This window comes from Triturus cristatus, chromosome 4_2 (assembly GCF_964204655.1).
Source record: "Triturus cristatus chromosome 4_2, aTriCri1.1, whole genome shotgun sequence".
Classification (NCBI taxonomy): domain Eukaryota; kingdom Metazoa; phylum Chordata; class Amphibia; order Caudata; family Salamandridae; genus Triturus; species Triturus cristatus.
In genome coordinates, this window is record NC_140586.1 from 113,821,004 (window position 1) to 113,841,883 (window position 20,880).

The following is a 20,880-nucleotide window of genomic DNA, read 5'->3' on the forward strand; positions in this document are numbered from 1 at the left end:
AATAATACATCATATTATCCAATGGTAAAACAGAAAACCCATCAAATGGAAAAATACTTTTGCTCTAGTACTAATGAATAATCATGTATTGTGCCACACAAGAGAAGACAACGGCACACTTTGGATTACATACACAGCCTTGCTAGCCAGTGGAAGTGGTCTTGTAAAGATGCAGTCAAGATCTGCTCCTTCCTCCAGAACATCAGGAAAACGAAGAAGAATACATGTTAAATATGAAACAAACAAAAATCTGTGAATGGCAGTGGGGCCGAGGCAGGGAAAACTGGTAGAATTATGATGTCCCTTTGCCACAGCCTTTTCATGGCGGTCTGATTCCCATGAACAGTCTGTTGGAAAGGGACTTTGAGGGCCCCAAACAGGGTGCCCTTTCCTTGTGGGCAACTGAAAATTTGCCCTGGGGGCACTACACATCCATGCACCCGTTGTGCCGTGCACCACACATGGTGCATGGCACATAGTGAATGGATGTGTACAAAGTACTCTGTTAAACAGAGGCTTGTGCACAGCCCTTTTCCTGTACCGCAGCACAAACCGCCGTGTAAAAGAGCACTGCTGTAACGGAGGTCCCATCCAACTTCCTGTCAGGCGGTCTCCTGAGCACCGCGATAGTGGTCGCTGGTCGACCACCGACATTGTAATGACGGCATATATTCTTTTTAAAATTTGCAACATACAACTGGAGTCAATTTTAGTCCTAGTCATGTCAACTTAAGAAGCTTTGCTATGTTAAATGCAATTCGATTTTATTATTAATGACTTATTCTTGTTGACTAAACACAGTATTTGCTAATTCTAAATTCTAATTCTAAATTCACTCACACTGATAAGAGAGAGAATGAAAGATTAAGTGACAGAGTGTTCCAGACAGTGAGAAGGAGAGAAAGAGAAAAACTGCAACAAGATTGAGAGAGAAAGAGACTGACAAATAGACAGAAACTGACAAAAAGGAAAAACAAGCATTGGCAAAGCTAATTCGACTCGCCTATGAGACCTATGATTTTTAGCACTGCGACTACTGTGCAGCATGGTTTAAAGAAAACGCTCAATGATGAGGCTGCCACGGCATTTTGTAGGCATGTGCTCTATGCACATCTGCACACCCACAAAAAGACACAGGCTCGTTTCTTTTTATTTATCAAATTGAGGTGAATTGGTGTAGGTAAAAAAGTCATGCAATAGCACTTTAAAAAAAACAATAATAAAAGGGATGAGCAGGTTGCAGTTTGGCGTGGGAGTTGAAGCAACACAGCAATAGGGGGAGAATCAACACACGGGAAAAAGAACAAAGGGAGAAACATCCGAGTGAAAGCGAGCAACCTGGAGAGGAGAAGCACATGGGTGAGGGAGCCCAAAATGAGTCCAGTTGGAAAAAAGAAGAACATAAGCGACAAAAAGCAACATTAGTGGTGAAAAGCCCATGAGAAAGACATCTGGAATATACATGCAGTTTCATGTAGAGCTTAAACAGAAAGAAAAAAGTAGGGGAATATCAACAAGGGCTGGCGATATAATTATCGCCGCTTTAGCGTCCGTTCTGGGGCGAAAAGCGGCGATAATTATATTGCATTATTTACAAGAACATGCTAGCGCATGTTTCCTTGATTCAGTTCCCGTTTTGTTCACGCCTTGCTTTGCATCTCTAATGAGATGCAAAGTAGGCGTTCCCTGCAAAAACTAATGGGAAATGGTTGTTAACTGTCCTTCTCTGTATTTACAATACGGCCCAGGACACCCATAGCGAAATTAAAAACAGCGCTAACCGCTGTTATCGCTGGTTTTGTACGTCTGCTTCTTTTATGACTACCCTATCTTTGACATGGGAGGTGGATTCAGTGGCTGAATCCACATCTCCCTATCATCAAAATTCTCCCTAACGCTGCGGGAAAATCGCTGGATTTCCAGCGCTATTCCCGCATAACTCCGCTTTTGATGGATTATTTATCGCTCTGGAGTAACGCGTTATTGATAACGCGTTATCCAGCGATAGGCGGCGATAAATATTAAAGCGCTAAACACGCTTTGCGATACTTATCGCCGTCTGTTGCTGATATGCCCCGTAGTTCCCTAGAAGTGAGAAGAGGAAGCATAGAAGACAGCCAATTAAAGAAACGGTAAAGAGGGAATAATCCATGGGTGGAACAAACATAATATGAACCTGATGAAGCAAGGAAAGCCATCAAATAGAAAGCAAGCAAATAAAAGTGACAATAAAGCCAACCACTGCTAAGCAATGGGTGGGCTGCAAGTCCCTGTATGTTCTTTTAAAAAAAAATATTTTATTGAGGAGAGCTTAAGGAACATGATAAAAACAATAACATAAGAGCAAACATTAAAAACCATTTGATACAGGAACGATAGCTTCTTCTTTCCAGAAAAAAATATTTTTAAGTCACGGTTATAACACATGTCAAGCATAAATTCACTAATAATTGCGAACTAGCAATGTGCAAAAAGTGCGTTAAGGTGCAATAAAAAAGTGCAAGTGCTAGTGCTACAAATACTGAATTGCTAAATTGCAATGCTAAAGTGCACAAATACTTAACAGCGAATAATTCTGGTTCCTCCAAACCATATAAAAAAATGATAAGACATCTATTTAATTCTAGGTAGCAGGTGAAATTATCCCTCCATTAGATTTTCCAAATTACTTAAAAACGTCCAATTTTTACTGAATTTCCTGGAAGCTCCCACCCGTCTTGCGTAAACTTCTTCAAAAGCCCACGTCCTTTTCATTTTGTTAAACCATTTATCATGGGTGGGAACATCCCTGGATTTCCAATTTTGAAGGATTAAAGAACGAGCTACCATACAAAAGATAGAGAGATAGGAAGGCCATTCTTTTGAAATTGGCTGCTCGCAACGATTTACTTCCTAGATGACATAAAGCTTCCCATTCGTTAATGGAAAAAGTACAATGTGTTTCGCGGACCACTCTTTCCAGATGGTTCTCTATCAAAGGGAGTTGGCTCTGGTCATGTAGCAATCAATACCAATTACCTACACCATTTACTTTAGCCCCAAAGAGAGCTACCACAAGTTTGTTTGGGGTATCAAGAATACCATTCAAATTTGTTTTCACAAAATGGGCAATTTGTAAATATTCAAAAAAGGCAGGTTTCCTCTGACTCCCGACCCTTTGCAGCACCTCTTGCCAGGAGATTACCCTATTCTGAATAAAAAAAATCTTAATTCTCCTAGCCAGCAACCTTCCCAATTATTCAAATAGCTTGATCGAATTTGGAGGCCGAGGCATTTGCATTCCCCTAGTTTCAAGTATTGTAGCCCGGAGGAACCCGTCATTTTATAAAAGGACTGTAGTCTGAACAAATAGTCCTTCAATGTCTTGTACCTTGTTTTTTTTGGAAGTTTGGAGGTTTTTAAAAATACTGGAATTTGAGAACCAGTTTCTTGTACCATTTTTTCAATGAAGAAGCTATCTCGGACACTTTTGGATCCCAATAATCCCGCTAATAAATCCAAGAAAGCAGCTTCGTAATAAGTTCTTAAGTGAGGTAAAGCCAGACCCCCTTGTGCAGTCGTTAATTGTATTGCTGTTAATTTAACCCTTGGGACTTTCTTCCCCCAAACGAACTCTCTAATCAGACTTTCCATTTCTTTAAAAAAGACCATATTTATTTTAATAGGAACATTAATAAAGAGAAAAACATGTAGCGGAAGTATGGACATTTTAATTAATGATACTCATCCCAACGAAGTTTGGGGAAGTAAAAGCCACAGTTCTAGTAGTTGCTTGATTTTTTCTTGCATTCTTACATAATTTAATTTATATAATTGTTGGTATTGATTAGACACATAGATCCCCAGATATCTAATTGGATCTGATTTTGCAACTTGTGCCCTCAGACAGAGTGGAAGGAAGTTTATGTCTGCGTTGAGGACTAGGACTTCGGTTTTGTTTGAATTTATTTTATAGCCCACGATTAATTCAAATTTACTAAATTCGCTCAATGCCACTTCCAGATTAACATTACAGGGCTTCAAATATAAAATAATGCCATCCGCAAAAAGTTTTAATTTAGCCATCCCTAGGATTGGGGATTCAATAGCAGCATTGTTATGCATTCTGATAACTAAAGGTTCTATAAAAAAAGTAAAAAGCAAGGGAGAGAGCGGGCAACCTGGTCTTGTCCCGCGATTTATTTTTAATGTACCTGCCCGCTTTGCATTAATTACCACCTGGGCCAGAGCACCCTGGCAAATATTACGTAGCATGGTGATAACCTGGGGGGGAAACCAAATTGACCAAGGGCAAAGAACAAAGTTTTCCAATTTACCAAGTCAAATGCTTACTCCGCATCGACCATCATAATACAGGCCGGGATAGAATTTATGTTACGGTAATCCAAGGCCTGTATTAAGAACTCCGTGTTGGCTGCCATGGATCTTCCTGCTATAAAACCTGCCTGATCTTTGTGAATTATCTCTTGTGCGGCATATAAAAAACGCTCAGCCCATACCTTCATTAAAATCTTGTAATCTGAATTAAGAAGGCTAATGGGCCTATAAGAGTTAACATCCATTGGGTTTTTATCTTTTTTTATAAAGCACACGACAATTGCCTCCTTGAAGAACGAGGGGACCTGACCACCATTTTTGATATAGGTAAATAATTTTTTCATGGGGGGAATTAATTCATTTGCAAAGGTTTTACAAAATTCTATGGGGAAACCATCTTCCCCACACACTTTAGCCCCTGCCGTTGATTTAATAGATGCAAAAATCTCAGCAGATTCCACATCAGATTTTAGCTGGTTGATCCGACAATCAGATAATTTAGGGATATTTATATTAACAAAATAATCCTGTATAGACTCATCCCCTACTAAATATTCAGTAGTATAAAGTTGCTGAAAATTTTCTAGAAAGATCTGTGGAATCTCCTCAGTATTTGCTACTTCTAATCCAGTCTTGGGGTCCATTACCTTTGATACTATAGCTTCTTCTTGTTTAATTCCTGTAGAATTGGCCAATAATTTATCTGCCATCTGGTTATCCTTGTAAACCTTTTGTTGATAAGATTGGAAGCTGCTGATCTCCTCTAAGACAAAAAAATCTCTCAAGGCCTTTCTAGCCTGCTCCAGTTGATGTGGGGGTGACCGAATCTGCTGAGCGTACTCCTTCTCCACCACCCCTTGCAGTTCTGCTATTTTGAGCCACCGAGCGCTAGAGTGGGCAGCCGAGAAGGAGATTATTTGTCCGCGGGCTGCAGCCTTAAAACCCCCCATACTGAAAAGGGTCCCGCTGTATTATCATTGATCCTAAAATATTCGGAGATCCATTTTCTAAATTTCTCCACCCATTCTTGATCCTGGAGGAGGAGGCGATCCAGCTGCCATCTGGGCCGCTCTCTTCTCCTCCCCCAAGTTCGAGCTCAAGCGCTATGTACGCATGATCAGAGAAGGGGTTGCTCCCGATATCTGCCTTTAAAATCTGCAAAGATCTTGATGCTAGAAAAAAATTAATTCGGGAAGCGGTCTGAAAGCAGTGTGAGTGACAAGTGAAGGAGTTCTTATCAGCATTAATATTCCGCCAAGGATCTATTAGTTGCTATTCATGCCTGATAGCCTCAAAGATTTTTTTTGTATTTGGTTTAACTTGTGTTTTATTCTTGTTTGAGGTGTCCTTCTTTAAGTCCGGCATATAATTAAAATCACCACCCATGATATGCCCGTGGGCCCCCCTCAAAAGCTCATTAATTTTGACCAACCCTGAGGCATCGTCCGTAACTGGGCCCGAATAATTTATGAAATTCAAAATCTGCCCCTTCAGCTTTGCTACCACCCATAGCCGCCTCCCCTTTGGATCCCTATGAATTTGTTCAAATTCCCATGGTAAATTTTGGGAAATAACAAATATCTATATATCTCATTATCTGAACCTTTTGCTGCTGCTCTTTTTCCTACTTTAAATCTCCCCCAGCCACCCACCCTCCCTCCCCAAGGGAAGTGAACCCCCCACAGAAATGTGGGAAAAACCCCACTGGTCACGCTAACCACATTCCAACCCACCCAACTAACCTTGTGGGTGTCTTGGCACTACACCCGAGGTGACCCTGCTGCCCCCAGCAAAAGGAAATTCAAACTTACATCAGTAACCACCATACCTTCTCACCCCAGCGGGAAGGAGCCCACTCAGAGAAATGGAAAACTCAAGCTTTCTTGATATTAAATCAGACTCTAGATCCAATCGAGATCTCTTTCAATAACACCTGGACCTCCTACAAATTTGAGAAAAGAAAGAACTTCCCCTTAACCAAACCCCTTAGCGTGGTTGAGCAATTGATCCTTGAGCACCCTGAGCTTTAAATAAATAAAGCATCTTGACAAATTCCTTTCGTCTGTGCACTGCCACTGCTGTCATATCAGAGAATATGCGGCATTTAGTGGTTTCATTTACATCAAACTGCCTCTGCTGAATCGCTTTTGTTAAAATTCGATCCTGAACCTGAAAGTCTGCAAAGTTCAGCAAGATTGTTCGTGGTATCGATGAGTTTGGAAAGGGATGGGCCGGAACGCGATGCACCCTGGTGATAGTCAGATCTCCTTCGAATTCAGGGAGAACTCTCTCTTTAGTAAATGTATTGACCCATTGCAGAGTTTGAGTCCCTTCAATTCCCTCGGGACCCCCACTATTCCGAGATTTGACCTCCGAGAATGGCTCTCGAGTTCCTCAAGTTTGTTCTCCAAAAAGCTTTTATTTTTGTCTGCTTCTTTTACTTTCCCGAGAATCTCATTCATTTGGTCTTCAAGCACTGAGATTCTGGTTTCAGCTTCTTGCAGTTTAATTGGAAGGCATGTCATTACTTCTTCTATTTTGCCTAACCGTTGATTTAGAGAGGCAATCTTTTGACAGAAACCTGGCTAAATGACTCTTCCCCGCCCATCTTAGACATACTAGTTCCCCCTAACTATTACATCTCTAGACTCGACAGACTAGATAGGCCAGGGGGTGGCATCGCCTGCATTCATAGAAACTACCTCTCGGTGAACCGCATCAACACACCAATGCTTTCTTCATGTGAGTACCTCTGCCTAGACATCACAAACAATAACAAGCCCCTATGCTCTCTGCATTCCTTTTACCACCCTCCTGGAAACAATCCCATCTTCATCGAACAAATAATGGATATCATAGCCGCAAATGTCGGCCAACAAAATACGCAAATCTTCCTGGGGGACTTCAACTTACTCTGGAATGATACGGAAGACCCAGAGGTCAAAAGCCTCAAAGCCTTTCTGTCAGACCTTAATCTGGCCCAAATATGTGACTGTCCCACCCATGAAAAGGGCTCCATCCTCGACCTAGTAATTGCCAAAACAGACATTACCCAGCTGGAATCGATCCTCCCTTGCGACTGGTCTGACCATCACATAATTTCTTTCCACATCAAGTAGGTAGTCAAGCCACTCTCTATCCAACCGATGAGAAAGAAAATTTGGAAGAGGAACCTAGAAAACATTACCGCTGCCTCTCTCACAACCGCTACTCACACCCTCACACCCCCACTGGAGGGTCTAAAGGACGTACATGCTCTAACCAACCACTACTTTCACTCTATGAACCAGATTCTTGACAACTTAGCCCCACTACAACTGAAAAGAGCCACCACAAAAAGTTCAAACCCCTGGTATGATGGTAGGCTAAATGAAGACAGAAGAGCTCTAAGAACAGTTGAAAGACAATGGAGAGCTGCTCCATCAGCAGCCCACCTTAAATTGCTAAGAAGTAAAAGAAATTCCTATTATAGAAAGATCAGACGATCGAAAGCTGACTTCATTCGTCAACAATTAGACCAAGCCAAGAATCGTCCCAAAAGACTATTCGAAATTATCAAAGCTCAATCCAAGGGTGTCTCCCACTCTCCCCAAGCTGATCCCGAAACACTTCCCAACTGTGAGGATCTTGCATCCTTCTTCTCAACTAAGACTGAAAACTTAAAGACAGTCCTACATAACGATCTATTATCACATACTGGCCCACAAAGGAGTGATGCACCGATCACACCCAGTATCCCGATAATAAGCTCTCCAAAGCTCGTACTCAAAAACATGGCCTCCTGGACCGACTTCAGCCTCTACAACGAAGAAACCATTTTAAAAATGATCACAGCACTGAACCCTTCCAATCACTTCACAGACCCTCTCCCAGCAACCCATCTAAAAACCTTCACGCCACTGCTATTGCCCCTATGGACAAGGATTATAAACACTTCTTTTTCACAAGGAATCATCCCAGACATCCTCAAAGTTGGTCAGATATCCCCCATCCTAAAAAAACCATCGGCGGACCCATCTGACCTAAATAACTATCGCCCAATTTCCAACATCTCGACCCTCGCCAAATTGCTAGAAAAATGTGTCCACATACAGCTCAGTAAGCACATAGATCACTTCAACCTGCTAGATCAATTCGAATCAGGTTTTCGATCAGGACACAGCACAGAATCAGCCATGACCCACATAATTGATGATACACTACAAATTCTGGATCAAAACAAGGGATGCCTGCTAGTCCTGCTGGACTTATCCTCAGCCTTCGACACAGTCAAACATGCCAATCTTCTAGACCTCCTGAAACACAGGATGGGACTATCTGGTACTGTGTTTAACTGGTTCACGTCCTTCCTCCAAAACAGAACACAACGATTCAAGATTAACCAATCATTATCCAACCCCTCCCCGGTCACTCTGGGAGTACCCCAGGGTTCATCCCTCTCCCCGACTCTCTTCAATTTGTTTATGGAACCTCTCACGGAGCTACTCAACTCGTCAAACATCCAATATCACATGTATGCCGACGACACACAACTCTACATCAAAGTTCACTCACTTGACGACATCAAGTCCCTTAACTCAACTCTCCACAAAACACAGATCTGGCTGGCAGAAAATCATCTAAAACTAAACAGTCTAAAAACTGAATTTCTCCTTATCGCCCCCCCCAACCAAACAACCACCATCCTTGAATGGATGAAGCCCATTACAGCACTCGATTGCCCACCTACCATCATCGACTCAGCTAAATCACTGGGAATAACCTTGGACAATAAGTTAAATATGCAGAAACACATCAGCGCTGCAACTAAAGGAGCTAATTTCCAGATTAACACCTTGAGAAAACTGAAACTCTTCATACCGGCCAGAGACTTTAAACAGACAGTCCAATCCCTAGTATTGCCCAAAGTGGATTATGGAAGTATTGCTCTCTGTGGCCTACCCAGATCAACAACAGCTCCCTTAAGAGCCACAATCAATACAGCTGCAAGGCTCGTCACAGGCTCGAAAAGAAGCACCCACATCTCCCCTGACCTTCGTGCCCTCAACTGGATTCCTTTTGAGGCCAGAATTCACTTGAAAATCGCTTGTATGACTCATAAGGCCTTACATCACAAAACACCGAGATACTTAACGGAGAAATTGGTACTATCTGGTGGCAACAGATCCACTAGGAGCTCCAACAATCTTCTGCTTAAACCACAACGGTTCTCCAAGCAGAAAACATACTACCGCTCCTTCTCAGGAATGGCACCCAGGATTTGGAACGCCTTGCCCCAAGAAACGAGACTTACCCATCGGCAGCCTTTTTCAAAAAAGAAGTGAAATCTATTCTTCTAGCCAAATTCACATGACTCTTTGATTCTCCCTTGTAACTATGTGATACTAGTGTATGCTAATCCTTACTTTCCTCACCTATTTCACGATATTCAAATGTTTTCTATGTCGTTATCTCTGTACTGTAAAGCGCTCTGATACCTGTAAAGGTCTTGTTTGCGCTATACAAAACTGCAAAAATAAATAAATGAAAATAAATCTCGAGTTTTTGGGATTTTTTCACTTTGCGAACCTCTTCCTAAATCAAATTCAGCATATCTCTGATGTCCATCTGGTACATTCCAGATGCTTCTGCCCTATAACTGGAGTTGATTTGCGATTCCACCCTGACCTGCTTCGAGTTTTCAGCAGGAGTGTTCTCCTGTTCCAGTAAGGCATCATCGAGCAATATCTCCCCTGTCAACAGTTGGAGCTGAGACCGCGATTGAGCTGAGTCCTGTAATGGCAGGTGAAGATGCAGATATAATTGGCAGAATCAAACTGGGTGCAGTCCTTTTTACCAAATTTAATGATTCAGGAAGAGCTCCCTGTTATTGATCCGGATCCTGAACTGCCGATTTGTTCTTAGTGGACAAGGATTGAGACTGACCGAGAAGCTGGAGGCACTGCGAAATCTTCTGGTCCCGGACCGGTAGATCGTCTAATGACACTAATGGGCCTTTTGGTGTTTTTATGGTTGAGCTAGGAAAAGGAGGTGGAAGGGGCGCTTTCTGTCAAAAGAGAGGAAATTCTTTTGCCCCTTTTAGCTCCTTTTTGTGACCATCGATTAATGAATTATCTTGTTGTAATTTAGCCGCTGGAGCTGAGCCTTCCGTCAGATTTGGTGGGATGCTAATCTGATCCTCTACCAATTCTCCCAATTCCGGGGACATGATGGGAGGTGCCTCCTCTTCTGAACTCTCAAGGCTGATGTCTAGACCATCGGGATTGGTGGTATACTCCTTGTTAGCCAGCCGTACAGTTTCCTTTGCCTGGGCTAAGCGGGTTTTGGCTTTTAGCCTGGCTGCAGAATCAACTTTGGCGACTACGTTGGAATGTTTTAAAGTTTTGCCCACTTTTTTTCTTTTCTCTTTCCTTCCTGTCTCCCCCTTTTGTTCCTCCGTACCTTGGAAAACCAGCCTTCTTCAAATTCCTTCCGATTCCTCTGGATACCGCCGGTAGCTCCGTCTGGCCATCTGGTCACACACCGAATCCTGTCCTGGTATCAGTGCTCCACACCACTCCAATTCCGGGAGTCGCTGAATTCAGAAATCAGCCTCCTTGGCAAAAAAAAAAAAGAAAGGGCACTCCAGTGATCTCAGCTCGGCTCCCCATCTTCCCCAGCGCTGCCAGACAATGACAATGGAGCAAGCAGACTCGGGAGACACACAGTCTAAAGAGCTGCCTGGAGACGCCCACACGGATCTATTCGGCCTGCTCAGTGCCAGTAGCTTTACTTGCTTCACTTGTATCAGGCATCCAGTCTTGCCGTCGGAGAGAACCCACCAAAGAACAGACCAGACCAGACCCGACAGAGAGACCAGACGGAGAGAAGAAGCTCTGTGCCTTCAGCGATTATTCCCCGGCGTCAGGCATTCTTTTTTCCCCGTTTTTCTCCACGTTCACGGTGGACATTCACCGCGGCTTACTCGGAAACCACCAAGGTGAGTTTCTCCATTGCTGGGGGCGGGGCGGACAGCGTCACCTGTGGCTACTCAGAGGCGTGGTTCTCCGTAGCCATCCCAAGTCCCTGTATGTTCTTGATAAGCCACAAGATGTTTTTCTCAACCTCGACCTACAGGAGATTGACCAAGACATTGTCTGAGACTGAGAGAAAGTGAGAAAGTGCTAATGAGGGAGAATGTTACAGAAAGACTGCAAGAGAGAGAAAATGTTAGAACCAGACAGTGACTGTGTGGTCAGTGAAAAAGAGTGTTTGTGAGTGCAAAAGTCAGAGCAACAGAAATTTTTGTTTCTGAATTTTAAGGCTGGTACTACCTGTTGCTGGGTAGGTGAACGTTGATATTACCTGTTTCTGGTAATGTTCACATTTGAAACGCATATTATGTGGATGCTGCCCATGTTGGTGGACATGTTGAGGCTCACCATCCATGTTATTTGCCTTACCGAAGCTCAAAAGACAATTCTTTTAGTAGATGGAGGCTCACATTACCCGTTGCCGGGATTACTGGTTGCTGAGCATGTAGAAATATATTATATATCTTACTATTCATACATGTTGCCAAGCAGCCAGAAGTTAGCCATACATGTTGCTGGGTAGGTGCTGAGCAAACAGATTTTAGTTATACCTGTTACTGAGGGTTTGGATGCTGGTCTAACCTGTATTGTCTGTTTCTGGTCATGTGCAGCCTACTAGCATAATCAGTTACTAGGCATTTTTTTAGGGAGCCTTCTTTAACTGACTATTGAAATCATAATCTGTCTTGATCAGTGTTACTTACTCAGCGTGCTTCACAGTTGAGCTTCTTTAATGATTTTTGGTTTTCAAGGCATGTGAGGACCATCCCGGAGGTCTACTTACGTGTGTTCCCATGCTTTCTTCATGCGCCTCACTCATTTCTTTGAATTTGCAGCTTATTTCTGGCAGCTCCCAATATTCTACAAATGGACACGGAGGAGACAATTGTCATCCAAGCCCATGAGTTTCAGAAAGTAGTTGACCTGAACATCACCGTCCAAGACTTCCCCAACAAGAAAAGGTTGCTCTTCAGTGGGTTCACCAGGCTGACGGAACCCAACTATTTAAACATGTTTACTATAAAGGTAGGTTGGACTCCGGGGCACTCAATCTACAATGTCAGAAGTGTTCAAAAAAGCCACTTTGGGTCCAGGGTGAGGGGGCTGCTGCAAAGTGGTGAGGTGGGCAGGTTCAGCTCTATGTTCCATTTCAGAAGTAGTGATAGAGAGCAACATATATACACTGCAATAAAATGCAAATGTACTGTTTATATGGTTGAGGGGTGTCCAGCATAGATCCGTAAGTACAGATCCAGGTAAGATTTTCATGATGATAACTGAGTATGTAAAATAGGTTCATTCAGAGACATGGTATGTACCTTTATCTTGTATGTATATTTGTATATTTCATTATTTAACATTAATACGCCCCTCCTTGACCAACAGTGCACATTATTTATATTGGGCATAATGGATGCTTAACCTGTAGGCTAATCACAGGACTCAGGACCAAAAACTCAATCTAATGAGTGATCTTTAAGTTGATATGAATTGGCAGCACAGTACACTACGCTAAATGTATAAAGTCATAATTGACTTGAAGGGAAACCAAATTGTAAAGGGTTAGATTTGATTCTATTACATATTTTATTTAGGATAAATATGTAGCTCATTAAGCAAAACACATAACTACATCGATCCAAATTTTGCTAATGTTAATAGACTGTTTGGTGCCTTTTCGTTACCGTAATCTGGGACACCACTTGACGTGCGGTAAAAGTGAACATTAAAAAGACTTCCTCTTACTGACTTTTTAATTCAACAAATTGTTTCTTTGCATTTCGATCTCAACCTTTATTCACAGCTGATCTCTTTTATCATGAGATTATGATCAAGTTTTAAACCCAGCCATACAACCCTACATAATATTGCCATTACCCACATCATAATAATCTTTATGAACCATGAGCAGCCAAAAGATGAAACTCTGCCTTGAGAATGTCCCAGTAGAAGGGGCGAAACATATATTGGGCGCCCAGCTGAAGACTTATATGTCTGTGGAATTACTGACAGAGGGCCGTCCGTCCGTGCACGAGTGGTGGTTTGCTGAATCTTGGGTTTCCTGTTAATTTATATTCCATGGGAGGGGGCTGCAGGAAGGAGTTTCTCGTCAAATGGAGGACAGACCATTTTAAGTTTGGAGTGTTATAGGCATAGCTCTGTGGGGGTGGTATATTGGCATACCGTATTCTGAAATCTCGTCTGACAGAACTATTACATTGGAATGATTATTTACAAAAATATGTACCAGCAAAACACATAATATATATTATTAAATCCACTGAGGTGGTATTAATGTAGACGATATTTAGGGTATGATATTGATTCCAGATGATATTTTGACAACAGTAATGAGACAGAATATCTAGGCCCAAAAATTTGAACTACATGAATATCAAGTTGGAAATATCGTGGAGTGAAAATATTGAGTGCAAGAATATCGTTGTCAAGAATATCGATTTGAAGTTAAGTAATATCGAATTTAAAAATGTAGAAATCATTACTATCGTTTGCAAAAATAAAGTTGTTTAAAATATTGATTTTTTAATTAGTGTTATGTATTTTAGTATATATGTTAAATGTATGTAAGGTATTTTTTTTATAAGATTTGTTAATGTTTTTTAAAATATGTGTTAAATATTTAGGTGCCGATTCCGATCCGTTAAAAAAATTTACCGTCCGACTCGTATTCGTATTTTTTACGTACCAATCGTACAAGTACCGTACAAACTGCCAAGTACGATTCGTACATGAAAAATACATACGAATTGCGTCGGGAAAATGGTCCGAGAGGGAGCCGTAAATTTTTACGTCCGAATAGCGTCGGGAAAAGTGTCCGATAGGGAGCCGGACATTTTTACGTGCAAATCGTAAAACAGAAGTCCGAGCGCACAAGTACGATCCGTACCGCCCGTCCGAATACACAACCGCATGTAAAAAGCCCCGTACGGAGCGAACGCTGTAGCCTACATGTACACAGGTAAACTTGTGCCCGGATACGAGTCATACAGCCACCCTCACCCCGCACATGTCAGCACCGTACCCCCGTATGTCAGCACCGTACCCCCCCTCCGCACCGTACCCCAACACCGTAGCACAGCCCCCCACCTGTACGCGCCGCACCCCAGGCCCGTCTCCCAGCCCCGCACCTGTACACCCCGTACCCCAGGATCGTACCCCAGCCCCCCACCTGTACGCGCCACACCCCAGGCCCGTCTCCCAGCCCTGTACCTGTACGCACCGGGAGTCTGGCGCAGCAAGTGGCACGGAGGGCGAGGGGAGTCAGGCGGAGGACCTGTCCAGTCCCAACACCGACTATGACGCTGACGGGTCCGAGGCTGAGCTCCCAGAGGGGACGGAGGTGGCTCCCACAGCTGAAAGCAGCAGTACATCTCTCGCCGCCCCCTCCAATCCCATCACCGCGCTCCCACTTGCTCAGGTCCCTTCTGTCCGTGCTAGGCGACAACATGTCTCCTTCATGCCAGGCACCGCACCCCCTGCCCCTGTCTCCCATGCTGCCGTCAATGCCGAGTCTGTGGACATCCTGCGGCAGTTGCAGGTTGGTCAGACATCGCTGCTTAATGTCCTCCATGGCCACACCAGACTGCTGACACAGATGGTGTCGTACATGGAGGGCATGTCAGCAGCGATGTCTGACTAACGGATGTTGCTGAGGTCCATGGACTCGTCACTGACGGCAGCAGTGGGTCTCCTGCAGCGCTCCGTCCCCCCCACCCCTGCACCATCCACACTTCCCACTCCCATGCCTGTCCCAAGCACACCCAGACATCCCCATGCAAGCACCCCACCAAACACAGGCAGCACACCAACAGGGAAGGCCAAGTGCACACCTCCTGTCACGCACACACAGGGGGAAGTAGGCACACTCACTGGGTCGGGGGGCAAATGGCAGACACGCAGCCACAGTGGGAGTCCGCAGTCCTCACGACCCACTTCCTCAAAAACCACTCCCCTTAGCTCCCCTGCCCAACAGTAGGACAAAGAGTCCTTCATGGCCTGTCTGTCCCTCAGCCCAAGTGTGACACCCCCCGCAAGCGGTCGAGGAAGTCCCCGGGCAGGGGAGTTGAGCCCCCCTCCTGTCCACACCCTCCCCCAGTAGCGCTGCAACCCATCCCTCCGACCCCCCCCTCCTTGGGGCCTGTGGTTCCTTCGGGTGCAGGGGAGACGCTGGCATACCTTGCAACCGTGTGCAGCGACATCCTAACCACCACCTTTGGCGCTGCCCCACCCCCTGTGGTGGAGTCGTCCGTCCCTGCACCCACAACACCTACCCTTGCCCCTCCTGTCCCTGCGGTGCCTAGTCCTTCACCCCCACATGATGCCCCCCCGTGGATGAAAAGGAACTCTGAACTGTGCAGGCAAGCTAGGGGAGACGCGTCCCCATGTGTCCCCCCCCAGGAAATCGCATATGGACTGGCCTATGGGCCTTGCATATAGTGTACATTTCAAATAAAATCATTTTTTATGCTGAATAAAGCATTTTGTTTTTCATTTGCACACAAATGCTTTTCTGGTATTGCTGTTGGTGCTGCTGCTCCCTGAGTTGGGGTGGTGATAATGTGTTAGGTGTCTGGGAAATGTTGTAGTGTGCTGCTCATGGGGAGGACCCTGGTATCTGCGTGCCATCACAAGGTCTCTGCAAATAATCTTTGGTCATGTAAGCTCTTACTGTATGGTGACATTGTCCCAAGGAGCGTTCCTTCCTCTGTGGCACCTGACTTCTTCCCTGCAGGGTGTTTCCCAATTGTTGTGCTGACCTGTGTCTACATTTCCTTGCTGTGTGAGGGATCCCTTCAACTTTGCCCATGCCTGCTCAGCAATGTCTCTGCCTGCATCGTCTGTGCCATCCTTGGTAGTCAATGTACTTGTGTATGGAGTATGTTGCCATGGCTTCATGTGGACATGGTCCCTTTACCGCACTATGCATGTGTGTACTCCGAGCCTAGCACACATGTGTTACTTGTTCTGCAGGGTATTTGGGCACCTGACTGACAATTGTGGGCATTGTATCTGTGGGTACTCCACTCTTTTCCTTCCATGGGAGGCAACAACTTGTTAGCTGCCCCAGCACCTGTACATTCCTATCAGTCCTGGAATGTGGGTGACAGTGTGTGTTCCCTTAGGCTCTCTTAGTTTAGTGGGGTTTCACATGAGGATACAGTCTTGTTGCATGATCTCAGTGTGTGTATTGTGCTGCCACCGCCAGGGGTGGGTATGCATGTGTAATTTGTCATCACACCCACATGTGGTGTGTCATGCAGTGGGGGAAGGACATCCATCCTCATGGGAGTGGGACACTGCTGTCAGTGATGTGTTGTCATGGCACTCTCAACATAGTCTCACATTGTGGATGCCTTCATGCACCCATGGAGTTTTGCTCATGGGAGGATGATGTACACACCCCCATGTCTCTGTCCACTGCTGGGAGGCCTCTGCACCCACCCCTCATATGTCTGGGCACTGCTGGGAGTGATAGGCACCCACCCCTCATGTCTGGGCACTGCTGGGAGTCCTCTGCACCCACCACTCATATGTCTGGGCACTGCTGGGAGTGATAGGCACCCACCCCTCATATGTCTGTCCACTGCTGGGAGTCCTCTGCACCCACCCCTCATATGTCTGGGCACTGCTGGGAGTGATAGGCACCCACCCCTCATATGTCTGGCCACTGCTGGGAGTGATAGGCACCCACCCCTATGTCTCTGTCCACTGATGTGGATCGTAGCACGACACCCACCCACCCGCCCACACGCTCTGAAGGCCTGGGTACGGGCCGTACCCCCAATGTTGGGGTGCCATAGGGGTATGGCCCGTACACAGGCCTTCAGAGCATTGGTACGGGTTGCACCACGCGTACCCCTATGTCACCCCAAGAATGGTGGTACGGCCCGTACCCACGTTCTGAAGGCCTGGGTATGGGCCGTACCACCATTCTTGGGGTGACGTAGGGGTATGTGTGGTGCAACCCGTACCCACGCTCTGAAGGCCTGGGTACGGGCCGTACCCCTACGGCACCCCAACATTGGGGGTACGGTCCGTACCCACGTTCTGAAGGCCTGGGTACGGGCCATACCACCATTCTTGGGGTGACATAGGGGTACGCGAGGTGCGACCCGTACACACGCTCTTCAGGCCTGGGTACGGGCCATGCCCCCAATGTTGGGGTGCTGTAGGGGTACGGCCCGTACCCAGGCCTGAAGAGCGTGGGTACGGGTCGCACCACGCGTACCCCTACGTCACCCCAAGAATGGTGGTATGGCCCGTACCCAGGCCTTCAGAACGTGGGTACGGGCCGTACCACCATAGTTGGGGTGACGAAGGGGTAGGCATGGTACGACCCGTACCCACGCTCTTAAGGCGTGGGTACGGTGCGTACCACAATTGTTGTGGTGACGGGACGCGTCCACGTCCACTTCCGTTGTGGTGGGACGCAGGCCTTGGCGGACACGCCCCCCCCCCCGAAGTGACCAGACCCTGAAGGTACGGTATGTACAGGGCATGTATACATTTTGCCTTGGGTGGGGGTTATGTTTTCTGCCCCTGCCCCCCACCTTTGCCCCTGGGTGTTGTTCTGACCTTCTGCGGCATCTGCGTCGGTTCCTGTGCACCAGGTCATAGGCTATGAGGGCCGGGTTGACACGTAGGATGGGGTCCATGGCGGTCCGTCGTGTACAGGTGCTCCTTCCTCGCGTCCTCCTCAATTTTACGGCAGTTTTTGGCTGCCGTAAAATATTATCCGTGCGGAGTGACGTAGGCACGAATCGTAATTGCTGGTTCGTAAAACGCTGCCTGACTCCGTCCGGACATCACGTACGCGGTGTCCCGGATTGGAATTGTGGGTATATTTTAGCCGGTCGGTGTTTTTTACGATTCGTACGGAAATGGTATTTCTGTACAAATCGTACTTGCGGGTTTGTAAGGTGGTTTTCCCGGGTATGAGTCGGACGGAGAATACGCTCCGTACGACGGTTCGTACCCGGGTTTTACAGGATCGGAATCGTCACCTAAGTAGTTATCAATTTTATTTTAATTACATTTTGTGTTTTTTAGTTCCATAGCAGGTTGTAGGTTTATAGGGGAATAGGGTGGAAAGTAATTTAATAATAATAAATTAATGATTCTTTTTATTTATTAATATATATTTAATTGAGATTGTATAGTGTTAATTGTGGGAAGTAATGTATTATTAATTAATTATTAATTTGTTGTTAATTAATATTAATTAATTAATTACTAATTATGGTAATTGTGTAATTTGTTTAGGTGCGGGTTGTGGAGTTTATAGGGGTAAAGGGTGGGAAGTAATGTATTTTCAATTAATTAAAATTACGTTTTTAAATATTATTAATGTATTAATTGAAAAGTAAATATGGAAATTGTGTAATACATTTTAGGTGAGGGCTGTGGGTTATATGAGGTAAAGGGTGGGAAGTACTTTATTTTTGATTAATTAATAATTAGTGGTTAATTCATATTAATTAATTAATTAATTGAAAATTAAATATGGATATTGTGTAATTAATTTTAGGTGCGGGTTGTGGGGTTTATAGGGGTAAAGGGTGGGAAGTAATTTATGTTTATTTAATTAATAATTCGTTGATCATTAATTTTAATTTATGAATTGATATGTAATTAGGGTAATTATTTATTTTTTGTGTGTGGGTTTTACTTTTATGGAGTGAAGGGAGGAGAGTAAATTATTTTTACTCATTTTATAATTAGTTGTTAAATACTTTTAGTTTTTTAATTATTTTTTAATAGATTAATTTTAGCTGTGGGATGTGGGGATTATAGGGGTAAAGTGTGGGAAATTAATTATTTTTTCTGAGTTTTAATTTGTTTTTTAATTAATAATGATTCTTTAATTCGGAAATAATTATGTTAATTTTGGAAGTACATTTTTTTAAAATGTAGATGTGGGTTGTGAACTGTTTATTGGTATAGGGTAGGATATACACAAACTCAATTTATGTAATAGTTTTTTGGGTTCTAAATATTTTCTAACTAAAAATATTTATTTGTTTATAAATTCTTTTTTAGTTTATTTAATATAATATTCGTAGGTATTTGCCCTATGTATTCAACACTATAATATTTTTTAAATTTTTAATATTAAATATATTTGTATTTTAATTTGTAACATATTTATATATGTTTTAATGTATTTTGTTTTTACAAATTCTTTTGTTGTTAATATTTTTTTTGTTTTCAATTTTGAACTGACTGGAGTGGGAATATTAATTGTTTTTCCTGCGCAATCCAACACTTTCCCGACTGTTGCACTGATTGGAGTGGGAATAGTAATTTCTAGCCCTCTGCTATCCAACACATTTCCTATTGTTGCACTCACTGGAGTGGGAATAGTAATTTGTACCTCTCCGCTATCCAACACTTTCCCTACTGTTGCACTCACTGGAGTGGGAATAGTAATTTTTACCCCTCCGCTATCTAACACTTTCCCTACTGTTGCACTCATTGGTGTGGGAACAGTTATTTTAACCCCTCCACTATCCAACATTTTCCCTACTGTTGCACTCATTGGAATGGGAATAGTACATTTTACCCCTCCGCTATCCAACACTTACACTACTGTTCTACTGACTGTAGTGGGAAATTTAAGTTTAAAGATTTTTAAATAATTTAATGTTTTAATTTACAATAGAATTTTTTTATTAGATTTTATGTTATTGGTATATATAAAAGTATATATTATATATTTAATTACGTGTATTTGTTATATTTTTTAAATGTATATTCAATCTAATTTTTTTTTTTTAAATAATTTTATTATTTAATATATTTAACATTTATTATTTTATTTTGTATATACATAAATCGATATTTTGTACAATAATTGTTTTCACATCAATATATTTTTTTCAATGTTCTTGTACTTACCTGTTTAAGTATAGGGAATCAATATTTTTGCATTCTATATTTTTATCTCAATATTTTTTTGGTCTATATTTTTGTAGTCGATACTCTGACCGTGAACCCTGATATGCTTGTGTTTGACCAAAATACCTGTGTTTGGCTGAAAGGTGAGCACACCGGGTGTGGTGTTTCGAAGTCACATTTCCACCAACTTTTATGTGGAGATCAGTGCAGTCATGCTGACGTCTGCATGTAATTCATCAATTTAGATGCCAAATTGTATAATGACCCAGTAATGTCCTATGACTGAAAGGTAATCTTTAATACTGCAGATTCAGGCTTCCTCCTTACAGTCTTAACTCATGAGATGAGTTCTCACCCAAGATACAGGCAATTTACTTGTGTGCAATCTACTTAATTTTCAAACTCCCCCATCATTTCCACCTCTGCAGTGCACCAACAACTTCCTGTAGGGACCAAACATGAGGCAATAGCAGGCAGAAACCTAGGGAACAGTGTTAATGGGTTGTAGGACTGTGACAGCAAATATCAGTCAGTGATAACTTTATTTCGGTCGAAAGACCATAAAAGTGCA

General features: G+C 43.5%; 1 protein-coding gene across 1 annotated transcript in view; it reads left to right on the plus strand.

The window, feature by feature from the left end:
* The window catches only part of LOC146833112 (complement C3-like), a 1,368,049-nt gene that overhangs the window by 70,288 nt on the left and 1,276,881 nt on the right, over positions 1-20,880 (plus strand). The window contains exon 2 of the mRNA XM_085600736.1: positions 12,227-12,416. Within this exon, the coding sequence (XP_085456862.1) occupies positions 12,227-12,416 (190 nt within the window). The remainder of the gene's footprint in view (positions 1-12,226; positions 12,417-20,880) is intronic.